Source organism: Rhopalosiphum maidis, chromosome 3 (assembly GCF_003676215.2).
Source record: "Rhopalosiphum maidis isolate BTI-1 chromosome 3, ASM367621v3, whole genome shotgun sequence".
Taxonomy (NCBI): domain Eukaryota; kingdom Metazoa; phylum Arthropoda; class Insecta; order Hemiptera; family Aphididae; genus Rhopalosiphum; species Rhopalosiphum maidis.
Genome location: NC_040879.1, coordinates 53,119,661 through 53,135,062, shown reverse-complemented (window position 1 = coordinate 53,135,062; position 15,402 = coordinate 53,119,661). Strand labels below are relative to the sequence as shown.

Below are 15,402 nucleotides of genomic sequence, written 5' to 3'. Positions count from 1 at the left end.
CTGTCACGCCGAGATTCGCGGTATCAGTTCTAATCACTCTATTATCAGTGTAAAATCCAACTTAATCAGTAAAATCGTGTTTTTATGCTGTCGGAACTCCCGTGGAGACTGAAGGGATCTAGATAGTTTCAATTACTTCGTTAGAAAACTGTTCACGTTTCAAATATATTTCATAAGCAACAAAATGTTCAAAACACCAATGTCAGGTATTTTATTTGGCGCGAGCAAAGTATCCACAAAATTGTTCGTGCCTAGCAGTGGTTTGCATGTAACGGCACCAATGAAGCTGAAAGAGAGTGAGTACAATAGTGTTACAACCAATGTACCAATGGTGTTTGTGTGTTTAATGTGTTGCTCTTGTTGAAACGTCTAGTCCATGCAAACAAAGTTGGCAGCAAGTTGATTATTGAAGGATCATATATACCGTCTCCTAGGAAAGATCACGTTATCCAGAACAACAGCGAATGCTGTTCATTGTGCAATCTTGGTTTAAACGTCAAACACACGGTATACTATTATATAATTTAAGTGTTAAAGACGATTCTAGATTATTAATCTTGTTGTAGGATGTATTGATTCTTAGCCAATTTGTACGACCCGACGGTTGTATGATGCCTCAACGAATTACTGGTCTCTGCAAAACTCAACAAAAGAGAATGTCTAAATTGGTGTCTATGGCGCATAAAGCAGGTAATTTATTAGTTAGTTATGTTCTACTCTCCCTTGATTGAACCGAACCAAATATAGCTATAAATATTTGCAACACCTTCATGTAATTAAAAATGTTAGCATAAATTTGAATTTGAATTATTTTAATTTTAAAATGCATGCAATTAAAATCTTGAATACAGTATCGAGTCTTATTACAAATTGTAGACTTTATTTATGTTTGACCTGTACAAATTAATATAAATTACCTATTATGCAGCGTATATAATGAACTTCTATTGTTACATTTATATTTATTTATTATTATTTACAATGATTATAGGTTTAATGTGTAATTTAGCTCCAGACAATAGTAAAAAGGATCCCACTAAAAGAAAGTTATGGAAGAAATACAATACTTACTTCGATGAATCTACCATTAAAATTTACGAAAGTCATTTCAAAACAGTTAAAGAAAACATTATACTTGACTATATGAAATCGAAAAAATCAGAAAATTAATTAATTGATAATAATCAACAATATTAAAAGTTAAGAGTAGGTATTCTGTAATTTTTCTTATTATTAAAATAAAACATTTGTAATAATTATTGTACTGTATTCATTTTACCATTTTACCATTTAATCTTGATATTGTGTTATAAACTAAAATACATTACCTAAATTATTGGTTAAAATTTATTATATTATACTCAAACTGTGTCATTCAATGGTAGTGGTAAAAAGTAGTTATTTTTTACAATTTTATGTTTAACTATTACAATTTATGATTCATTTATTTTTATTAATAAATTAATTTGAATTATTGTTGATTTAATTAGAGTAAAGAACTTACCAATTATTGACACTGGTGTTTTTAAATACATTGGTTGTTTCTATTTACTTAATTACTTATTCATTCTTCATAATTATACGTTTTTGATGTTGGTTTATATTTATACTATATTGATTTTAAAAATTTCAAAAATTTTTAATCATTTAGTTATTATACCCAATTAATTAAATTGGTTTAAATGTACTTTAAGAGTACCTGTGGTGTAGTATTAGCTTAATAATTTCATCTTTTGAGGTAGAAGAATCTTAAGATAATTGTATTTAAAATTAGACTCGAGTATCAACTATATTATAATCCATTCATGTTGAGATAAAGCTTAGGTTATGTCAAGTTTTCATGTACATATATTTTTTTGTTATTTATTATTTATTTAAAAATAATATTAATTTTAACAAAATTTTCTCAACTAATATTTAATCTATGGTTGCCATGCATCTCGGTTTGGCCACAACTGTACTGGTTTTTGAATATATTGTTCCGGTGTTTTTATAAAGTGTTTTGGGACTGCCGTTTGTACCAGAATTAAACTTAAAAAATTATTAATATTTATATTCACATACATGTTGTCTTTTATTAAATATTTTTGATATAAAAACAGTATTGTTTTGATAAATTATAAAATATACAAGCTTGGTTTTGAGTTTTTGACTAATATTGAGAAACTTTTGTTATTGCTAATTAATAATTTTGTTGGTTATTCATTCCAATTTGTAACATGAGTTTTAATTTTACAAGGGTATAACAAAGGTATGTTGTAGACAATGTAGACTGTAGAGTGCTGGTCATGAGTGTGTGGTATTTCAAAGTTTAATTTGACTTATGAATTGAATAAAACTAATTGTATGGCTAGGTAAGCACTTTTGATAACAGTAAAACAGTAAAGTTGCCATTCTTTAATATACATTTTTTCATTTTTTTTATGATGATGACAGCAAAATCTGCATGTGTACTATATCACTATATTAGTCAATAATCCAAACAATAGTCACATGTTCAAATTAAATGTATTAATAAATAATAGTAATATAATGTCCTAAGCTTCCAGTTATGTGTTTTATTTATTTACTTTTTTATAGTAATTTTTTAGAGTTAGGGTATTTCAGTTATTAATAAATATTGAATGTTGTAAGTGTTGGTTGATACAATTTTTATCATAAAAATATACAAAAAATGTTTGTTCTAGTTGAAGTTAAATAAAATATGTCAACTTTATGCATTAAATTTATATAATTGATTTATATAATATATAGAAATAAATAGTTGTAGGGTTATAGAAAAAAAATGATTATTAAACATAATTTAAAAACATCATGATACACCAATAATTGTGGTTATTATATTTTTTGCCACTCTAATGTGAAAAATATTTTTCTGCGTAACTGTTATTTAATTATTTAGTTAATTAAAAAATATAATTCCATCATCTATTACTATAATTCAGCGGTTCCCAAACTATTTTTTCCGAGGTGCCTTTTATAGACTAAATTCAGCCGCGGTGCCCTGCTGTAAATTCCATGAAAAACAGAACAAAAGAATACTCATTGATAACAATAAATTATTTATCATGAGCCGAAGACCGTGGTGCTCTGAATGCATAGTAGGAAACGCTGCTATAGTTTTTTCTTACTTTTATAATATATAGAACTAATATAAACAATGTAAACAAGCGTTTAAACATCTAACATATTTTTATGAAATTATGTACAAAAAAGTCCTTAAGTTTAGAGAAGCTAATAAATATTTTACTCTTCTGTGTACTATTATGTCATATCATTCATTAATGATTAATATAAGTTAACCAACACATACATTTAATGTATGACAAAAATGTCCAGTTATAAATGATGACACTTATGTAAATTTACTACTCTTATATACCTGTAATATATTTAAATTTATGATATTATTACTGTTTTAGGGTTCAAATCATACAAATAATTGTATTAAAAAATAAACACAATACATTAGTCATTGCGCTTCAAGAGAAAGTATTGAAATTAATTGAATGGTATCACACACATTTATTTTTAATTACAATAGTCAATAATAACATTTATTTTGTAGTTTGATTTTAACCCTTAAATGGTAGTGTATTATTGTTTACGAACTAAGAAAAAAAGAAATAAAACAAAGCCTCGTTGGTTAAATAAGGCAGTTAATATGTTCATGAGATTCGATTCGATAATATTGTTCTTTACAATTCTGCTATCTGTTTGATCCAAATTGTAGTAGTTGGGGCTCTATAATAATGCTGAGGAAAAGTGTCTCCCAACCATTGGTCATGTAAGATACTGGCATTGGTTATTGTGATGTATTTATATCTACTCGGCAGGTAATAATAATAAAAATCTAATACTAATAATAATAAAATGCTAATAATAATAATAGTAATATGATAGTAATTATAATAGCTATAGCAATATAATAAGAATAAAATAATTATAGTTATATTCCTTAAGTCTATTGATATTGATATTTCAATAATAATATTGAATTAAATTATCAAGCGTTATTACAAACGTTTTAAATGATTTAATAGTAATATTACATTATAAAAATTGTTTTCATAAAAAAAGTCTTGGTAGTTAAACTTATAAAATCACACATAAATAGTAGTAAGATAATTAGGTACAATAATTATAATAATAAAACGTGTAGTCTTTGGTTACAATAATAAAAACATTGGATATAGGGTTTACAATAATTACGAGGGTTTAATGGTTCTTTATATATTTAAGAATAATATATAATTCACTTTATAAAATAAATGAAAATACCTATTGATAAAGATAATAATATTTTACCACTGTACTTTATGTAAGGTTGTTTTGTTTTTTTTTTAAATTTTATAGTTAGGTATAAGAAAACTGAAACAAAAAAAATAACATATTTTTGATTAGATTAATTATATATTATGTATTGGTTTGTAGTGGTCCATAAAGTAATTTTTTTTGAACTAATATTTTATTTTTTTTAATGTATTGTTTAATATAATTGAAAAATAAAGACTACATTACATGGCACATTTCTTAGAACCCAGATGACTGTTCAATAAAACTAAAGATCATTTGAACACGATATATATATATATATGTATATACAGTAAAACCTCAATAGTTGGGAAAAATTCAAAAAATTTTTATGTCGATAAGAATATTTTATAGATTAATTGGGTTCCGGGAATTATGAATAAACTGGATGGTTTTTATGAGAAGGGACACAAGTCATTTTTCCTTGGTTGTCAGGAGAGGCATAAAATATTCCAAAATGTTTATTCTCTACTTAATCTAAATTATTTTTTTGTTTATGTTTTATTTATAATTTTCTACGTTTTTTCAACTTACTTTTATTAAAGAATTACATTATTAATCAGTTATTAATGATTTGTGACCAATTCCACCTACAATATATGACTTGTGACCTTTTTCATATACTGACTTGTGCCCTTTTGATTACAAAAAAAATATAGTTAATTTTGACTTGTGCCCATGAACATTAGAGATTTAATGTTCATGCTTGTGCCATACATTGAACTCTATATCATATAGAGTTCAATGGTGCCATATCGCATTTTAAAATACTGTGATACCAAATCCTCGTGCAACCACTACAATGCTACCATTCAATCGGGTGAAAAATTTCATACAAAATTAATGTAAAAAAAAAAAAATGACTTGTGCCCCTTTTCATAAAAATTGTTCAACTACATAAGTTCATTGTATTATGAACAAATGGATTTATATGCTGTCCAAATTACTGCGTTCATTGGATTATTAGGGGTCCGAACTATCGAGGCTCTACAGTATCTATAATCTATATACCATGATTAACTAAGTTAGTTATATAATGATAGAGACAACACATACGGGTACAGATTTATTTTCATTTTAACACATTAATTAATTTACCAAATTACACAAAATAAATTTCATACTAGCTAATACTAGTTTGTATATTGAATACAAACAATAATATAATTACCAGTTTTAGATATTTGTGGTAGTTTAAAGTCCATGATTTAAGTGCGGTAGACTTGCTGGTTGATAATCCAATGAATAAACTGCAACTGGAAAATGTTTGATGTGTGTTTGCCATTGTGATGACAATTGGAAAAACTTCACACCACTCCATTCATATCCATCAATGGTTACTAGAAATTCAAAAATAAAATAGATACCATAGACAAGTAAGTAACTTGTAAAAGTGAATTACTTGTGAGAGGAAAATGTTGAGTTTTTGGTGAGCAGATTAATCTTAATACACTGTCAATTACTTGATTCTTGGGATCTAAGTCTTTTTCCTTTTCTTTCTTTTTTCCCAGTCGCATAACTAAATTTATACAAACAATTATAGCTGTAGAAAAGATATGGTTTGGTAGACATAAAATTTGATTTAATATTTTATTTCTCATGCATGAAATAAAATGTAAATAATATAAGTCTAGTTCACAAAACTAAAGTTATTAAATCAAACGATTAATTAATCCTTAAGGCTAAAATGATACAGATACATTATTATGTCAATATTATTAATACTGAAAAAATTTGCATAGCTGTGGGTATAATGCTAGCTTACTTTTTTGTTTTTTCTCCTTAATATAGCTCACAGTGAAAAATGCTAAAGGTTCTTCATTGGTCAAAAACAGTCTTGAGATATGTAAGCTCTTAAAACCAGTCTTTAATGTAAATTTGGTATCCACTCGCTTACTGCTTGGTTCACTGCCTCGAGTAGTTACTTCTTTGTTAGTGTTAGGCACTAACCAATAGTCAAGTTGTAATTCTAGAGGCTCGCATAATTCCCTATTGGAGACAAAATTGTTAGAGTACAAAAAATATTTAAGGTTATATAGTATTTACCAATTGACTTGCTTTGTGGGCGGAGGCAAATATTGCATACCAATATTGGGCGAATTGGGTGGTGTTGTCTTGTCTAAAATGGACTTACGATCAATGACGATTGAACATTGATCATCTGTATCATTAGATCCTGATGCTGTATCCCCAGAGCAGATTCGCACATCCTACAAAATGGTATGGTTATAATAAGTTTACAAAGCAAAACAAAATGTAATAAGTTAAAATCAAAAATTATTTTTATAAAAGAGGAAAATAATTAGAATATAAAACTTATCGAACTTCATAATTTGAAGTTCAATATAAATTAATAAATATTAAGGTAGATAAATTATTTATAATAATATTTTTTTATATATAAAGTACTTTCAAATAGTTTAAATATTATTTAAATTATTATTGGTTGATAAGATCAGAGTACTATACTAATCTTATCCAATTTTCTAAAATAAATTGAATGTAGACTTACATTGACAAATGGTATGAATGTTTGTAATGCTTCATCATCAGAACTGTAAAATTAAATATGTATTATACATGCCTATAGTTTGTGTCTAATTTTCATTTTTATTAGTATACCTCTTTTCTTTATATGATAGCATTGCTTCAGCAATCTGCAACTGAATTGTATTAGATGCTTCCATGATATAATTTTGGATTTTGACTATTATATCTGTTCCATCACCACATTCCAATTGTTCTTTCCAGTAGTCCTCTTTGAACAGAAATGTAGTACCATAATAACTGTCGACTGTACCCAAGTATCTTGAGAGAGTGTTAATTCCTGCATATTATAATTTTGTTAATGTTATTTATAATATATATATACACACAAATTTGTTTATTATTTATTATTATTACCTAATGGTATAATAAAGAATTTAATATAATTCATCCAGTCGGGTGGTTTAAATGATAACTGTTCTACATATTGCCGTAATACATAGTTTATAAAACTATCAGAACCAGCAAGCAATATTTTCATTTGATTCGGAGGTTTGGGGTTTGAATTACAGCTAAAATAATTATAAAACAAATAATTTTATGTATAATTATTACAGTTATTATTGTTAAAACACAAAGTTAAACAATGTATCACAAAATAATATTTAATACATAACTAAATGTCAGTGGTTCTAAGGAGTCATTATTTTGTATGTTTGTGTTTTTTTTTTTTTTACTTACTATTTCTGTATCTTGTTAACAATGCACACAAAAGTAGCACGCACGTCGGCTAATCCAGCAGGTGTGATAACTTTGAAATGGTAATTCTGTAGTTTAGATGCAAGCTGACAACCCAATGGATCTGCGTAATGTATTAAACATAATACTTCAGGCATTTTATCCTCCGGCGGTAATACTTTAGACAGTTGTTCCATCAATGCTTTTCTAGGCTATTTGTGTAAATACATTGTTTAATAAGTTAGTATACATACAATTTATATTATACAACAATTTCAGTTTCATTTAATATTAATCTAGAATTCTAGAATAAATATAACTACTATAATTTTATCGTAATATTTTGTTGGGATTATATGGAGAACAATTTATTTTAAAATTAATTTTTTAATAATGAATTAATTTACATATTGATTATTGCTGTAAGTAATGGTCTAGTGGTATTTCTTAGAACATAAATAATGCCCATGAAATTATCACTTTACTGTGAGATATTGACATTTCACCAAACCTTGATAATTGAACATAAATTTAATACAATAATTGTATATGCATATAAATTTGTTTTAGGAGAGTATACAGTCTTTTAAATTATAAAAGTTGTAGTTATATATTTTATGTGAAATTTTGTTATCAAATATTCGGTGTTTGATAAAAATTAGAACAAAGTGTGTAACACAATTGTTATTTTCTTCTCCGAACAAAACATAGTTACAATATTATAGTACTTAGATATAATATGTGATATACTTATTTTTATCATAACATAATTAGAAGATTTCCCATTTGTCAAATCAAAAATCTACTAAAATGGATGTTTAGTTAAATACATGGACAAATAGTAAATTTATATACAAATTAAACCCGAACCATTCAATTATTTGCCTAGAAATTTGATTAAATTTATGAAGACAGTGACATATACCTCAACCATTGAGACTACATTGTCTCCCGAACCTCCAGTACCACAGGAAGTTGCGTTTGTGCGATCGTTGTCATTCGTTTGCTTCGGCATTGGAGACTTCTTGTATTTGTTCGACGACGAAGTGCGGTCCCTCGTGAAAATTCTCGATTTCTTTTCTTTTTCCTTTTCCACCGTGCCAGAAGTTTCCTATAAAACCATGTTTACCGTTAGCATTAAAACGTAGTGATTGCCAGTTCTCAAGTATACCTTTTTGTCGTCATTGTTGCCAATTTTTGGAGGTGACGAATTCATCGGAGTAGGGTCACTATCCGTCCAAGTGTCCAAATATGAATCAGAATCCGCTTTTTTCGAACTTTCGTCACTAAATCTTTCAATGTTACGCTCTACGGTTGGCACACCTATATCATTAAATATATATATATATATATAAATATATATGTATATTATAATTTTTTTTTTTTTTTGAGAATCGGTTTGTTCTAATACGTTTGGGTTTTGTAAGCATACACATAACATATTTTCCCCAGCCAATGTTTTTTTATTAATTTGGCAAATTGTTAGCTAAATCATGATAAAAATAAATTGAGCGTGAAGAAAATTGAACATGCAAACTAAAAATAATTATAGCAGTTAAAGATAACAAACAAATTTATCATATTACAATATCAAAAACATTGTTATAAGTTAAATAAAAATAAAAGCTAATTTTAAATACAAAGTAATTCGTATTATACCCACTACCGTTTTTAAGACTAAAAATATAGGTATTATTTTAAATGGAAAAATTCCCGGGTTGTATTTTAACTGCAAGTGTAGTTATATAATATAATGTAACGAGTATGGTAACATTATTCTTATATGCAACGGTGGATAGGGTAGGTTATTGTGACACTGCATGTTATGAAGAATTGACAATTTTATTTTACCATAATAAATGTTTATTTTACCGTCGAATAAATAAAAAAATATAATAAACATAAACAAAAGTACATACCTATATATTATATACATTGCGGATTAACATCAACGTCCTATCGTATAAAGTTGCGTTAAAAGATTGACAAACGAACTGTAACGACATCTTCCTATTTATTTTTACGAAAATTAGTGAAATTTTTTTTTTTAAAAAAGGAATATTATGAATTATATTATATTTAAATTACATTTTTAGTGTACAAAAACAGTTTAACTCCTTTCTTTAGATTAAAAAGGTCTATTATTTGTTTTTAATAATATACATTATATTAGGTAATATACGAATATTATTGTGTTTGTGTCAACTCTTAGACAACAATACAATTAATCGAAATGGAATAAAAATTTCATAAGCAATAAACACGACGAACGATTGCAGAATAACGGTTGGAATTAAAACTTATTTAGGTTCATAGACATCATACTCGTATTTTTGCGGGATATTTAATTTTAAACTGGCATCGATGCCCCGGCAAATTTCCCTTCATAATTTTTTGGTGATTATTGTTATGAAGTTCTATGCCTGCGAAAGTTTGTCTTCCGCACTTAAGTGTTTGACACTCGTGAGTTAATTAAAATTTTTTATGATCGGAATTCATTTATACAATAATTCTGACGTTCATGTTATGCAATTTTAATTTATTCATACAGATTAAGTGCGAAATAAACGCATTTATACGCGACAATAATATGTGTGTGATTTAATTAGAATTTATTGTTCGTGCGTATAGCTTATATTATTATTATTATTATCGCGCTGACAAACTGTTCTAAGAAAAAAAAACTATAGACCGAATTTCGAACTGTTACAAGGTCCGGGTAATTGTTTCTGTTTGTGTGTGCGTTCGATATAATATTCATTTATTATTCAATTAACACATTCATTTACGATTTTCAATGTGAATTAAAATCGTGTTCCCAGAAAAGTAGAAATAGTGGTAATGCATAAGGTACAACTATTAAATAATTTAAAACTTTGATATTATAATATATATATGCTTTTAATTTTTTTTTTTAATGCATACAATTAATAAACGAACATTTATTTATCAGCTATTTATCGTTAATTTAAAAAAAAAATGAACATGCACGGTGTAAAAAATCCCACAAATTTTAATAAAATCTTTCTTCACACCTCACAGCCAACAGGATAGGTACTTCGTATATTAGCCATTAGGGATCCTTTATCAGGGACAGTATTTTACTATATTTCCGAAAGTGGATTTTTATTTGAATATAGATTTAATATTCCCTGGTCATCGGGACACCGATAGCTTTAATTTCACAAAATTACCGTGTAGCAAATAATGAAAACGCGCAGTGAATGGATTAACAAATTTTGTCATTTGCTTAACACTGTGACAAGACAATACATTATTAGAGAATGTTTATATTCAGTAGAAATGTAAAAATAAAGTCTAGTCGCGTAAAGCGGAAGATAGCTATAGCGTTTTATGTGATGAAAATATGCTTAAGAATTATATAAACTAAAATACACTTGATGATAGCAATAATGAATAGAACTGAATGTCTGGCGGTGTATTAGCGAGAAAAACATCATTGTGATGGTTAGGGCGTAAATAAGAGGTGAATTCAGCGTTTCAGCATCGAGAGAAGTGAAACGAATGGAAGGGCACAATGATTAAAGGATAATAGAGATAATAGATTAAGTCATGCAGATATGGTTGATTTATGTTTGTAATATGTATTATAATAAGATGATAAAACGAATTAGGGGTGGATAAAGCTTTGTTGCTTTATGTTCTGTAGTAAAGGAGGGGGAGAACTCGTATAGAATTAAGGCAAAAGCAATTGATTTTATACCAAAATTATTGTGAATATACTTATAAATCTATGTAATTTTAGTTTTTGCAAAAGTAAAGTATCATTGAACATAATATAATAATATCCTCTGTTTAAATGATTTGTGAAAAATAGTTTGATACATGGAAATGTTCAGATGAACTTTTGATTTCAAAAGGAAAACGTAATAAAACTACATGAAATAGTTCTAGACATCTAGTAATTTAAATAGGGAGGTTCAGATTAATGGTTAACTTTGAAAATAAACTATAATTATTATATAGAAAGGTTAGAAATACACGTATTATAATATTGCAACACAAATTTATATATAATGTTAATAATAATTAGAAACTTTAAACTAATATTTACAAATAAAAATGTATGGTTAGGCGTTGTTTAATTTTTTTTAGTCGTTTTTAAAGTAGACATTTTTTTACTAAAAATATATCTAAATAGACGACTAATAATGGTCTAATGTTATATAAGGGTGTTTTATATTTATAAATATTTTATCATTTTAACTGAACTGAAAATTAATATAAATATTTTAATTAAAAAAAAAAACAAAAATACCAAGATAAAAAAAATATAGTCTCATAACATAAAATAAATATTACTTACTTCATAAAAAACACAATATTACCTGAGATTATGAATATTGTGTTAAAATAATCACTCTTAAAATGTATTTATCATGCACATGCAAATAATACTAATTACTAATAAGTAATGACATTAAATATGTACAAACTTAAAGTAAAAAGAACAACACATATTTATTTTATCATATAATAATTATTGTAATGTGTAAATTACTATTAAAAATGGGAATTTTATTGTTAAAATTTTGTTTTAAGAGAATAGTATAGAAATTGTTAGTAATATTAAGTGCATTGGATATAAAGAAAATACAACAAAAGAAGATACTTTGTGCTTATAACTGCATTTTGATCGGGAATTTTCATAGTGCTAACCTTTGGTTCTGTTGTAGGGCGGAAAACTTGTGGTGTGACTTTTCTTATGGGAATGCCGTCCTAGTGACAGGGTGAAAAAATAAAAAATAGTGAATAATATTTTTAAACAATATATGGATAAAAAAACAAAATTATGTTACAATACGATACAATATAAATAAATAAGAATAATCAGCGATGGACACAACCTAATGCAAAACTTTTTGCATTATTTTCTTTTTTTTTTTTTATGATTTACATACATATTTTTTTAAATCAAGTTATTTATTTCAATTTTAAATGTTATAATTAGTTAGAAATGAAGATCATCAAAAATGTTTGTAGAAAAGTTGAGATTATTTAAACGCACTTAAGCTAATATTGTAATTAAAATATTTTTGTATCATAAATAATTGTAAGACATATTTTTATTATTACAAAATGATTCTAGCTATAAATGCCAAATTCAAGAAAATTATAAATATGGAAAGTAAGATTGGTCCATCACTATTATATATCCATATAAAAAAATATAATATATTATGTAATATTGACCTATAAACGGAACTGTATACACATATTAAATCTAATATATAATTTATAAAAAAAATACAGGTAATAGCAATAAATAATAATATAACAACAAAAACAACAACTATACAAGTATTATATACAGTATTAAATATATATAAATATATCTATGTACTATACATATATATATATATATATTAATATTATATATAATGTAAAGATTAAGAAAAATGTAATACCGGTGTATTCCCTAAACTTGTGATGTTTAAAGATGTGTAAAATGTAAATAGTGTAATATAGAGCACATTTTATTTCTAAACTACTACAAATTGTGTTTTTGTTATACCTTAGCGCGCGTAAAGAGCTGAAAGCTTGTTATATAAGGCAACATTTGTAATACAAGTTGTTTTCGTAGTCGCTAACGATAAACAAGCGCAAATCATTCAAACTTTTGGCAAAGCATACCGCTAGAGCTTCACGTCAAAATGTTGCGGTCATATTAAATGTCTTATTAATAACAAATTAATCGAATATGTATATTATATGACACATCAACATACTTAATTCAATATATAAAAATATTAGATATAATGACATAGTGTTGTTTATTAACACATTGTCATTAGCAAAATATGCTAAAATATATCGAGTTCATAGCGAACAAACAGAAGAATCATTCACATGCTAATTTTTCAGAATAATAATTAAATATTATAAACACATGGTTAATTTGGCAGATCCAAATTTCCTTTACTATGTGTTGTTAAAATATTTAATTTGTTATCTACAAAACCCGATTTTCAAGCAATATCATTTAATTATCATAAATTTCTCATCTAAAAATGTTTTATTCAAATTTTAGAAGGAGCCAAAGGCCTTAGTTTTAAATATTAGATAAAACTTTATGACTTAAGTACCTCAAAACTCGATGTTTTGTATTTAATAGCAGATTCAATACCTTTTTTTTAAAATAAATTATTATATGACTATGTTAGAAAAACTTTATATACAATGTAAATTATTTAATAATATGTATAAATATCAAATATTTGAAAAACATATTTTGTATTATCATATTATAAGGACAACTGAACTGATTTAAACCTAGATATCATATCAATTGTAGAAGTAATTATTTTTTAATTGTGTTTTACTAAATACAGTTATAAATAACAAATTTTATATCATTGAGTGTCTATACATATTATAACAACAAACACAAACATTTAATATGATAAATATTAAATATTTTAGTTATATTATGTAGACATACAAAATAAAATTATGTTATGTAAATAGATAAATCATTCTACTCCATAAACTTAACAAATATTTGTTTTGGGCCATCCCTATATAAATAGTAAATAGACTTCTATGAATAATAAAACAAATAGACTTGATTGAAACAATAAAATATAAATATTGCTCATATTTTCTTATATTTAAAAATACAATTACTGTCGATTAAAAAAAAAAAAATTGGCTTATTCTTAGTTTAAAATTAAAAATATAATAATGTAAAATGCACATATATTAACATGTACAATGGATACACCGTGTTTTGAGATACTCTTTGGTATTATAATTTATATTACAAACCTGAGATGCCTTCATGTATCATATTTGTACGAGAGCTTGAAAAGAATGGTCGAAGTGACGGTTTTGGTGTAGATAAAATAGATAATGTATCCAAGTCGGGCCCAGAATCACTCAAATCTTCTAGTTCCTCAAAAAGATCTTCAATATCTGCTGGATCCATGTCACCGCCTAAGACAATAGTAATCCACACACATTGCATTAACAGAAATAAATGATAACAATTTATTTATCAAATATACCTGACAGTTTTTGACTTATAGTCTCCCTATCATTTTCTAATGAATGCAAATCTTCATTTACTCTGAACCTTTTTAAAAGTGCAATAAATTTTTGTTTCAGATTTCTTTGCTGTTAATAAAATAGAACAATATTACATTGCATTTTAATATTTTAATTCATTATTAAAATCACGATTACAAAAAAAAAATATAATAATTTAAATTACTCTTGCATTTCCAGTCGCGATATTTTTTTTCCTTCGTCTATCTTCCAAAGTTGGTTCAGAATCAGATGCTTCTTCTCCGCTGCTAAACTCTTCGTCTTCATCAGAATAATCTTGACCCCTTCCTATACACAATTTGAAATAACTCATTCAATATTTATACCTGTACATTTTATTATTGTATCGAACCAATTACATTTTTTTATTGCAAATATTTTTATTTAATTAATTACCAATGACAGGTTTAGTAGCATCTTCATGATCCACAGGTTGACTATTTAAACACATGATATATACACGGCCGATAAGAGACTTTGGATCTTTGGGATCACTTAAAAGTTCTAATTCGAGATCAAGAGGTCTTTGTAGTACCTGAATAAAAATAGTACGTTAGAAATGTAGGAAGTGTACACATATTAATGTGCATCTAAATGTTATTAATTGATATAATTACAAGCGACATATTAATAACTCCTTCGGCCAATGTTTTAAAGCCAAGTATAGTACGGTTTTTGTACTTCTTTCGCCGTTGAAGCATTACGTGTAATTTGTTAACGTCTCGTTTCAAAAAGTGCGGATACTGCGGAATAAATACATATTAAGACTTGTAGTGATTCCCTAATGTTTAGTAC

The 15,402-nt window shown here is 26.2% G+C and overlaps 2 protein-coding genes across 3 annotated transcripts in view; one reads left to right on the top strand and one right to left on the bottom strand.

Moving 5' to 3' along the window:
- The first annotated feature begins 61 nt into the window (after positions 1-61).
- Positions 62-1,259, top strand: LOC113556507 (28S ribosomal protein S18a, mitochondrial). The gene is made up of 4 exons (XM_026961480.2): positions 62-296; positions 374-507; positions 567-690; positions 992-1,259. Exons 1-4 carry the CDS (start codon positions 185-187, stop codon positions 1,168-1,170), a joined length of 549 nt encoding a protein of 182 aa, XP_026817281.1. The 5' UTR covers positions 62-184; the 3' UTR covers positions 1,171-1,259.
- Positions 1,260-4,310: 3,051 nt separating this feature from the next.
- The window catches only part of LOC113556373 (phosphofurin acidic cluster sorting protein 2), a 28,881-nt gene continuing 17,789 nt past the window's right edge, over positions 4,311-15,402 (bottom strand). The window contains exons 4-20 of one of the 2 annotated variants that reach the window (XM_026961266.2): positions 15,225-15,350; positions 15,004-15,142; positions 14,774-14,895; positions 14,568-14,676; positions 14,329-14,496; positions 12,220-12,279; positions 8,711-8,862; positions 8,465-8,650; positions 7,543-7,751; positions 7,219-7,373; positions 6,937-7,141; positions 6,827-6,869; positions 6,361-6,524; positions 6,080-6,303; positions 5,717-5,833; positions 5,486-5,654; positions 4,311-4,371 (exon numbers count right to left, since the gene is read on the bottom strand). In XM_026961266.2, the coding sequence (XP_026817067.1) occupies positions 5,509-5,654; positions 5,717-5,833; positions 6,080-6,303; positions 6,361-6,524; positions 6,827-6,869; positions 6,937-7,141; positions 7,219-7,373; positions 7,543-7,751; positions 8,465-8,650; positions 8,711-8,862; positions 12,220-12,279; positions 14,329-14,496; positions 14,568-14,676; positions 14,774-14,895; positions 15,004-15,142; positions 15,225-15,350 (2,325 nt within the window). In that variant the 3' untranslated portion in view covers positions 4,311-4,371; positions 5,486-5,508. The remainder of the gene's footprint in view (positions 4,372-5,485; positions 5,655-5,716; positions 5,834-6,079; positions 6,304-6,360; positions 6,525-6,826; positions 6,870-6,936; positions 7,142-7,218; positions 7,374-7,542; positions 7,752-8,464; positions 8,651-8,710; positions 8,863-12,219; positions 12,280-14,328; positions 14,497-14,567; positions 14,677-14,773; positions 14,896-15,003; positions 15,143-15,224; positions 15,351-15,402) is intronic. The other variant, XM_026961267.2, reaches the window with a different exon arrangement.